Raw genomic sequence first — 10051 nt, 5'->3', positions numbered from 1 at the left:
ACAAATGCTATGAGAAGTGAACCAAGCGGAGTTCATCTGGTCAGGTTCTTTGTGATGGAACCAACCCATCAGGGCTTTTTGGCGACGTGCGTTCAGCAGGGGGAGGCCCTACTTTTGTGATGGAAGCAAAATAGAATGTATTATTACAATCTTGCCCCTAGTTTTTTCATAAACAAATATTATATATGTCTTGCATTTTCTCTCTCGCGCGGCTAATTTTAAGTCGATTAAGATTTCTCTATCTCTCTCGCAGCTAATTTTAAGTCGACTAAGGTTTTCTCTCCTCATGGCAGCTAAGTCTAAGTCGACCGAGATTTCAATTCAGCATTATTTGTGTGGGGGGGTCTGCAAGCTCATGTAGAAACCTTATTCCAAAACAAAATAAAAACTCATGTGGAAACAAAAAAATATAGAAAAAGAAGCAAAGAAGGAAAAGCCTCTTTTGGGTGCTGAATAAATACCCCCAACCCCCTCCACCCCATAAAAAAAGAGGAACCAGCCCCCCTCTCCCCCGGTCCTCACTACAGTACCTTTTTCGGTGGGCGTGCAGCCTCCTGCAGCGTGCGGCGTGCGCGTGCGAGCGAGAGAGAGAGAGAGAAAAAAAAGGGGGCGCCTTCCGTTGCATGTGAGCGGAGCGGCGGAAGAGCGGAGCAGAGCAGCGGAGCGCGGCGCGGGGCCATGTCGATCGCGCTGAAGAGCGGGCCCGGGCTGGCCGGCGGCGGCGGGGGCGCCCGGTTCGGCCGCGCCGCGCGCTGCGGCGCCTACGCCTCGCCGCCGGCCTCGGGCGGGCGCGGCGGCTCGTCGGGGGGGCGGGACAGCGACAGCCCGGCCGCGGCGGCGCAGTGGGAGTGGGACGGCGAGGAGGTCGAGGGCGGCGACGGCGAGGTGCAGAGCAACTACAAGGGGCCCTTCGACACCATGGACGCGCTCAACGAGGCCCTGCCCTTCAGGTGAGCGCCCCCCTCCCCCGCTTCCCCGCTTCCACCCTCCCCCTCCCCCAGCCTCGCCACGGAGCGCGGATCTTGGGCCTCGGTCGGCGCCGGGCGTTTCTCGGCGGCCCCGCCGGGCGATTCGGGGGTAATGTGGGCGGACGCGGCCGTTCTTGGTCCCGCCCCGCGTGTTCCCCGTGCGGAAATGCTGCAGGTTTCCTCGGCCGTCCGGACCGACGCGACGGTTCTTGATCGGTTTTATTAGCCGGGGAATGCGCGTTAGGTTCTCATTAGTTCCCCATCTCTTCTTGGGTGGGCGGTCTTGAAGTGATTTCAGCGAGGTAATTTAGTTCCCGATCCTCGGGCCCGTGCTTCTGTTAGCGAATTTGGGGATTTCCTTGTCGGTCTTGGGGTGAACAGGTGGATAATCTGAGCTCGTTTAGCGTTCTGGGTGGTTCTTGGTGGTGGTGCCTTGGCCCTTTGCAGCCAATGTGGTTGGGAGAGATTAGGCTCTGACATTGTAGGTGGTGTTCATTACGACCAACGGCGCCACACCGTTTGTGCTCTTCGGTCCTTGAACTAGTACATAGTTTCACCGGCATTGATGCCTTTAATTGAACTACTAATTTGTGAATGCTGAGTTTCCTTTGACTTGTCAAGTTGGGACAGTTTGAGATGCAAAGGTTTCAGTGAATAGACTGGATGTTTTGTGTGTAGTAGTGGTTTGGTGCTTATTGCTTTGGATACCTTTTGTGTATGCTTTGGTGATACTTGTCTTAGGAGTGCTGACACTGCTTTTATCTAATTATAAGTTCTTGGTGTCTTCCTTTTAATCTTAGAATGGCACAGTCATATGTGTTTGTCCAAACTCCACAGAAAGATTGAATCTCCAGTTCTTCATGGTCCATGGCTGTTCATTGTGTATTTAATTGGCTGTAGCATATAAGTGGCAGTACTGCTGAAGTTGAATAGTGTTACCAGGTTCTGTGTGGTAGGCTGGACTGGTTAGTGACACTGCCTAGTGTTATGTTCTGTCCCATTAGTAGTTTGCTGGAAAGCTGTGGTAATTATGCTTATGTGACGTGACATCATACACATCGTGCTCTTGCGGAATTACGATTGTTTTGTGTCGTCAAAATGGATGCTCCCTTTAGTAATGAAATTTGTTCTGTTAGTAAGACAATCCTGTCCATGCATTCAACTTGCCAAAAGTAATGCACCATCCATTCTGCATGTTTATTCATAAAACCACTACGTCAATTAGATGAAAAGGTCAATAATATTGGTTTTCGGAAACCCCGCAGCATTAGTTATTGATACTTACAAATGGTAGACACAGCTCTCTGATACAGTGATGTCGGTGGTTGCTATACTTTCAATTAACCATCTGAATATGAATCATTCCTCTGTTTGTGTATACATAAACCTGAATGCAGTCATTTATCTTACCAGGATGTTTATCATATTTTTACTCTTAAATTTATGAGAGCAAAAAATGGGTGCGCTAACTTTTCACATGTAATCTAGGGACCAGCCTTAGTTTCTCTTTAATTTTCTACAGTACTATGATCTTGGTACGCTTTTTTACTAGTTTAATGGTACTTGTTGGCTCTTGCCATCAGCAAATGTGCGTAGATGCTGTAGGATCAAGGTGGTGATCAAGTCATGTGCAAACAGGGCGCAATTCGATGTATCTTAACACAGTAACGCGATCATTAAACATATAGCACGATCTTCTTTCACATGCTTTTGTCAGGTAGCTCATTGTATATGTTAAATATTTGTGGAACTGTGTCATTAAAATACTCAGTGATTTGTCTATGTAGTTGATCTGGCAACTTAATTTTGTCTTTTTGTTACCCGTGAGCAGCCTGGAGATTGTTCTTGTCTATAAATTCTTGCACTTATCAGATAATATCTTAGTCGAGAGACTTTATGCTTCATGATATTTACAGATCTTCCACTTTGCTGAGCAATCTTCTTCTGTATGGCAGGAAAGGGGTATCCAAGTTCTACAATGGCAAGTCCGGATCTTTCGCAAAGCCTCCAGTTGCTGTGATCCCATCTCCCCCACCGGTGAAGGGCCTTCCGAAGCCAGAAACCCCATCCCCCAGGAAGCGCAAAGGTCTTCTCCCGTTCAGTTTCAAGTGGGGCAAAGCACAGAGCACAGAGGTGTACCCTGAAGATGATGTAGCGGACAGCCCCACGACTTGCAGGAGGATGACATTGTCTCCGGCCGCCACAAGCAGCTCAGGTAGCAACAGCGGCAGCGATGATGAAGCTCAGAAGCTGCCTTCCCGGCGCTCGCACAGGAAGCCTGGCAACGCCATGGGTGCCTATGCTTCCCCACCTGCTCCTCGTCCACCGAAGCTGCTGTTCCCGGCCCACACGAGATCGCAGTCGATGCTTGAGCTGCAGGACGTGTCGGAGTCGACCGCCATGGTCTCCCCCAGGGACAAGCGCCGGAAGAACTAGCGAAGGCACCGGGCCACCTGGGCGTCGCTCTGTCAGTCCTCCTCCAGCCACTGGCGTCCATTTTAGACTGCGGAATCCAGTGGGCGACGAATGGTGCCCTGATGCTCGCGGTGCGCGGGCGATGATGCTTTTTGGCGAGGTCAAATGGACCCGAATGTTGATAGAGATCTGGAAGCGTTCTCTTTCCTTTTTTCTATAGCTGTTGCTGGACACATACAAATGAACATCTGAGAAACTGGTGCCGAGTAGCAGTCCTCAGCGGGCTCTCATGTATTGCTTGCTGTCTTGAGCTGTAAATGCTGGATTTGTGCTCTTGTGGACTGACTATTACTAATTCAATCATGTTGCCCTCACTCGCTGTTACCCTCTCCGTCCTTGAATCTATATGTGTGGCACTGTCGTTTTTCGTTTTCGTTGCTGGCCTCTGCTGCATACAAACTTTGTTTGAGCTGGCGGAAATGCCGAAAAGAAGACGACATGAAGTTGAGAAGATGAAGCTGAATCAAGGGCAAAGGACTGGCTGAAATGGTTTCACAGGACTGGCTGGAACTGAATTTTCAGTTCAGGCTCATCAATTCCATTTGGCCCAGGCAGGCTCTACAGAAACCTCAGGTGCTTCCTATTTGGGCTAAACAGTGTGCTCCGCTAACGTCATTTTCAAAAGAAAATTCCTTGGTTGATCAACAACATTCCACTGCTCCTTGGTTGTCGCTGGCATTAGCTCGGTAAGAGCTTGATTTCTTCAGCATTGGCATGAACAGTTGGATCTGCTTTGAATAGTTTCTCAGATTTGGACATTGATATGCCCTGCATTTCTAGTGTTGGTACCCAGAATTGTGTTTATAAGTGGTGGTACATTTTAGCTTTATGGAAGTTATTTGGCCTTCAGAAACCAGGTTGTGCGTAAACTGTCGGCAGATCATGGAAGCTTGTTATTTGCAGCTTGCCATTAGTTGCAGTTGAACGATGAGTTTATACAGAAATAAAGTTGTTTGTCCGAACGGTATTTGCTTCTCAGGGAGGATGCTGGTTGGTGTCAAATGGATCTGATAATTTTGGAAGTTTAGTGGTACCTGTGTGCAGTTAGGTAGAAGTACCCTTCATTAGGTAATAATTCCTTTTGGGAAATATTGTGGCATATTGTGTATGTCTAGTATTGGATTTATATGTTCTTCATATCAAATCACATCAAAAGTAACTTAATAAGTGCATATTATCTTTGGTATATTGATCCCTTTTAAGTTAAACGTACAAAACCATGTTCACAACAAGCAATACTCATATTTACACCAGGATCATTCATTTGTTTTCACTTAGCATCCAGCTCAAGAGGGGTCAGTTAAATTGTTGATCGTCTGCGTTACTTGCTTTAACTACTTCAAGACCAACGCAGAAGGCCAAACTTTTGTGGCACTTGTGTAATTCTCATTTCTATAGATACTAGTTTAATGCCCGTGCGTTGCCACGGGAAGCAAAGCCGTGAATGTCAAAGTGTCAAACGGTTTTTTTTCTCATATAGCATCGCTCTATTTCTACTCAAATGCTTGGTTCACGGTTGTCATGCTTCATTCAATGATTTTAACCCGTTCTGTAGTATTTGTAGAAGCTTTGCCTGATATAAAATAATTTGAATTTCCTTTGCACATGTTAATACAACTGAATTAAAGGGCAAAGAAGGTAACTTCCTCGAGAATCCATCAATTAGACATCACTGGATGTAACTTCACTGAGAATGTATCCTTTGTGCATATTAATATTTTGAATGTAACTTCACTGAGAATGCATCTAATAAACCATCACTTCCTTACCATAAACCAACCAAATCATAGAAATAAACATGGAATAGTTGCCATAAACAAGCACCAACTTGATAAACAACGATGTGAAGAGCACAACTTTACCACCAGAATCAACCATGAATTATGCTTGATCCATGCCCGGAGGTCTTGACCAGCAGCGACTTAGCGCAGAAGGAGGCAGCCTCACCTTAGTGTTGCTAGGCTGCGTCATCGCCCAACCAGTCATGATATTGTCTAGATCGTCCATTTCATGAATCATTAGTTCAAGGGGAAAAAATTAAGAACTAACATCCAACGACTAATAAGACACAGAAGGGCCAGCCACCAATTGGACTTTGCATCATCAGATATAAGCTGATAGCTCCCCATCTTCTTCTTCAAAACTCAGTTTTAGTACTAATAAAAAATATATTGATCTAAAATGTATTCATGGCTCTACTTGAAGAAAAGAATATACAGATGTTTCCAACTCAAATAGAGCATGTGATTTGTTTAGGGAAAAGGCAGGGGTACACATCTTCTATGTTATTGGAATATTCTAACATATTCCTAACTATATGATATGTTTTTGAAGGGAAAATTAATTAAAAAGACATTTCGTTCTCCTGCTATGCACAACAGATTTCCAACCTAGTAGAGAGAAGTATGTGGAGTACATAACTTTTGAGAGAACTTAAATATTATTTAAGCTGCAATATACATGAAGAACCCATCTTCTTCTTCAAAACTCAGTTTTAGTACTAATAAAAAATATATTGATCAAAAATGTATTCCTGGCTCTACTTGAAGAAAAGAATATACAGATGTTTCCAACTCAAATAGAGCATGTGATTTGTTTAGGGAAAAGGCAGGGGTACACATCTTCTATGTTATTGGAATATTCTAACATATTCCTAACTATATGATATGTTTTTGAAGGGAAAATTAATTAAAAAGACATTTCGTTCTCCTGCTATGCACAACAGATTTCCAACCTAGTAGAGAGAAGTATGTGAAGTACATAACTTTTGAGAGAACTTAAATATTATTTAAGCTGCAATATACATGAAGAATGGAAATTTGGGGCATACTACACAGAGGAAGAGGCATATACTTTATCAAAACCATGTAGTATGTATATACTTTTGTCCTAAAAGGAGTGTGATTTAGGTTTTCATGTACCAAACCAATCTGCGTGACATTCAGTAAAATCTGCAAACACCATGAAAAATGAAAAATCATACTCGTCAAGACGCAGCTCGCCTGCAGCCATCATGGTCCTAATATTCCAGAATTAAGATTACCTTTGAGGTTTCTTCCCTTGCGCAGCTAATTCCCTCCCTATAGGGCATTGTTGTGATATAAATATAGATGTATATACAACCCTAACTTGATCTAAATAAACAAACAAAGTTGATGGAAACTTTAGGATAAAAGCATACATCACATGGATGAGAGGACAAGGACTCAGAGCTAGACATGTTGGATGTACTATGTTCTGCTAGCTCCATAAATACAGATGGGATTTCCTATCGTGATGGCTATCTTTTGAAAGTAATGTAATCTGGTAAGTAAGCTAAATTATTACCTGGACGCCAAAACATACGACGTCATCGCTACCTCCAAATATGATGCAATTATTCAATATCCATCCGTCCAATTAAAAATATATTCAGTTCGAGGCATCAAATGAAGTCTTCCTGAAATCATTTAAACTGCAGAGCACAGGTAACGATGGTCTCTAACTGCCACCACTCTGGCTTCATCCTCCCTCGATTGAAGAAATGACCTGGAAAGAAAACAACACACTGGTTTCACATCGCTTGCGAAAACACAGCAGGGTACTCGAGGACAGTACACATAACTGCAGACTAACCCATAGGAAGGAAAAATTAGACTCAAGAACGGAACATCCTCCCTCGATCAGCTGAACGAAGGTATCCTCATTGCTGAGGCGGGCGATGAACTGAGAGCACACACTAAACAATCAGAATTGCACAGACATTGCAAAAGGCAGCAACTATAATCAGGAGTCGAAGTGGGAGCCGTCGGCCGGCATCGCGTGGACGGAGGTGCGGCTTGGGTGAGGAGGAGGAGGAGGGAACCGGGGAGGATACGTCGCAACCACGACCGCGCACACCTACTGATCACCGGTGGGAGACATGGATTGGCCACGCGAGGCATGCCGCGGCGAATTGAGAATAGTGGTCGAATCTGGGCGGGAGCGGAGGGCTGGTTGGGTTCAGGTGACGGCGGCCGGCGAGACGATGTGTCGTCCATGGCACGCGGAGGCGACGGGAAGAGTGAGGAGATTTCTCTCGGGAGGGAGGGGAATGGCGACGAGGTCGTCTGGGGAGATTGGAACGTGGGACGTGCGTTAGTGGGGTCGTGGCTATTTCTGTTTTCCCTTTTATTTCGCCGGCTCCTATTTCTCTCGATGTTTTTCCTTACGTGAACCGGCTGTTTGTTTTGCGGTTAGATCGTGCGATGGGAATTTTATTGCGGGGGTGTATGTACGAGGGAGGATGGTCGAACCATCACGACGAGGGCAGATTCTCCTTTAATAGTAGAGAAATATATTCTGCAATGAAACTTCTAAAGATTAACAAAAAGTCCAGCTAGTTCTCAATCTAGACCAGAACAAACAAGCAAAGTAATGTACAGAGCCAGAGACATAAACCTACAAGAGAAATCATGCAACTACTCCACGACGCATTCCTTGGGGAGCCCCGACCACCTGTACCGCTGGACGTCCTTGCAGTAGTCGTAGATCATGTGCGCGTCGCGCGTCCGCCGCAGCGCCGCCGCGTCGAGGCCCCGGTCGAACCACGTCGACCCCGGCGGCTCGTCGCCGCACCACGCCACCCCCGGCGGCGGCCGGCACCAGGACACGCGGAGGTTGCGGTAGTGGGCGAAGAATGGCGCCTCCGACCAGTCCGTCTTGACGCGCCCCCCCTGCGTCGCCCAGTCGTCGGCGTTCCAGAGGCTCCCGTGCAGCCGCATCTTCTGCCACGTCGGGAACGGCACCCCGTGCTCCTCCTTGTTCCTGAAGCTCCGGATCGGCACGCCGTCCACCAGGATCGTGATGCGCTTGGGGTTCCAGTCGATGGAGTAGGTGTGGAAGCCGGCGGCGGGGTCGAACCAGAGGCGGAACTGCTCCTCGCGGTTGCCCACGCCGTTGGCGAAGATGTTGGTGTGGAGCGTGTAGGGCTCGCCGGTGACGTTGCCCAGGAACTCCAGGTCCACCTCGTCGTGGTAATCCCACGGCACGTCCTCCGGCATCAGCTGCACGCGCCGATCACATTCTTAATATTTCGCCGCCAATGGATAAACGCGGGGCACGGTGACCGCGCCCTGACATGGCGTATTGGCGTGGCGGCGGACGGAGATCGATCGACGGACTTACGTAGAGCGTGGTGACCGTGCCGGCGGAGTTGTCGGGGACGAGCATGAGGTCGACGTCGAAGCGGGCGTAGAGGTACGCCTCCTTGGAGTGGAACCCCGAGCCGTGGGTCTGGTCGAGGCAGAGCGCGAGGATCTCGTCGTCGCCGGCGTCGTCCATGTAGAAGAAGCTGTGGTCGTCGCCCCACACGATCTCGATGTCGTCGTACATGTACGCCATGGCCATCTGATCCACGACCACCACCACCAACATGGCCACCAACACCATGGAATGCCAACAAGAAGAAGACGGCAACGACGACGCCATGGCTGGCTAACTAATTGACACGATCTCTCCCTTCCTTCCTTCTTCTTCTACCTCCTCCCGTGCCCTCCATACGATCAAGATTTGAGTTTATAACGCGCATGCGGAAGATGTAGAGATGATGAAACGGGGAAGGGGTCGATTAATTGGAGGAACGTGCCATGTTCTTGAGAATGTTTCTGCCAGGGGCATGGCATGTTAGGATCCATGGAATGTTAGGCTGGCTCGCTCAATTTGCAATATTTGGGGCTTGTTATTGGATGATAACACGGCCTCGTGCATACTTACCAGGGAGCTTCATTATTTCCATGGCCTCCCGCTGGCCTCGCTACCTACCTGACCTACCTTCATGCCACCTGCGTAACCTACCTTCCAATGCGCCATGCTGCCCATGCACAGATGCACGAGCGGGGGGGTTGCCTGGTCAACTAAAAATGCGCTCTTATTTTTCTTTCCATCACCCAGCACGACGCAACGTTCAGTCAAAATCAAACGGCAGTGTAGCAGTGTTGACCCGACCAGGCCCGATCGAACGGCAAGCAATGGCGCGAAATCGAGGGACGCTCGGGAGGGAGGGTCGCCCAGCCACCTTATAGGTTAGGATACGGTGTGCCACTCGATCGCGCTAGGCAGGCTGACTGTGTCGTCGCATCACCAGACAGAGGGAGGTGCTGCAGAAGACATTGTCATTGACATCAACATCGAGCAGGGGGGCGGATCGGCCGGCTCCAGCGCCAGCGCCTCTCTCAGACAGTACCATGCTCATCCTCCATGAAGATGACAAGGACGGCCAGCTGCTGGACAAGCAAAAGAAGTGGATAAAAGATATGCATGGGTGACTTATGTTGTCGGCGTCGACGCTGGCGTACCAACCAGTGATGACTCTCCCGGGCGGATTCTGGCAGGATGACAATGACTCGCCACATGGGCACGACACAGGCAGGGCCGGCCCTAACATTACGAAGGTACTAGTGCGATTGAGGCACAATGGACGTTAACAGAGTAACATATATACTGTTAACAATATATATCGTATATCATAAAAAATACAAAGGCATAAACATAAAATAATAATAATTTTAGTTGGCAAATAAAGTCTCAATATCGTCGGTATGTAATTATATGATGCAAATAATGATTATAATGTACTCAACTATAACTAT

General features: G+C 47.7%; 2 protein-coding genes across 2 annotated transcripts; one reads left to right on the top strand and one right to left on the bottom strand.

Moving 5' to 3' along the window:
• The first annotated feature begins 500 nt into the window (after window positions 1-500).
• LOC125514926 (uncharacterized) lies at window positions 501-3767 on the top strand. The gene is made up of 2 exons (XM_048680300.2): window positions 501-950; window positions 2924-3767. Exons 1-2 carry the CDS (start codon window positions 679-681, stop codon window positions 3402-3404), a joined length of 753 nt encoding a protein of 250 aa, XP_048536257.2. The 5' UTR covers window positions 501-678; the 3' UTR covers window positions 3405-3767.
• Window positions 3768-7759: 3992 nt separating this feature from the next.
• On the bottom strand, window positions 7760-9282 carry LOC125512702 (xyloglucan endotransglucosylase/hydrolase protein 24-like). The gene is made up of 2 exons (XM_048677800.2): window positions 8589-9282; window positions 7760-8467 (listed from the first exon to the last, which is right to left on the bottom strand). Exons 1-2 carry the CDS (start codon window positions 8889-8891, stop codon window positions 7883-7885), a joined length of 888 nt encoding a protein of 295 aa, XP_048533757.2. The 5' UTR covers window positions 8892-9282; the 3' UTR covers window positions 7760-7882.
• Window positions 9283-10051: the final 769 nt, after the last annotated feature.

This window comes from Triticum urartu, chromosome 6A, assembly GCF_056163025.1.
Source record: "Triticum urartu cultivar PI428250 chromosome 6A, HENAU_Tu73, whole genome shotgun sequence".
Taxonomy (NCBI): Eukaryota; Viridiplantae; Streptophyta; class Magnoliopsida; order Poales; family Poaceae; genus Triticum; species Triticum urartu.
Note: the sequence above shows the minus strand (reverse complement) of the source record. Positions and strands in the feature narration are given on the sequence as shown.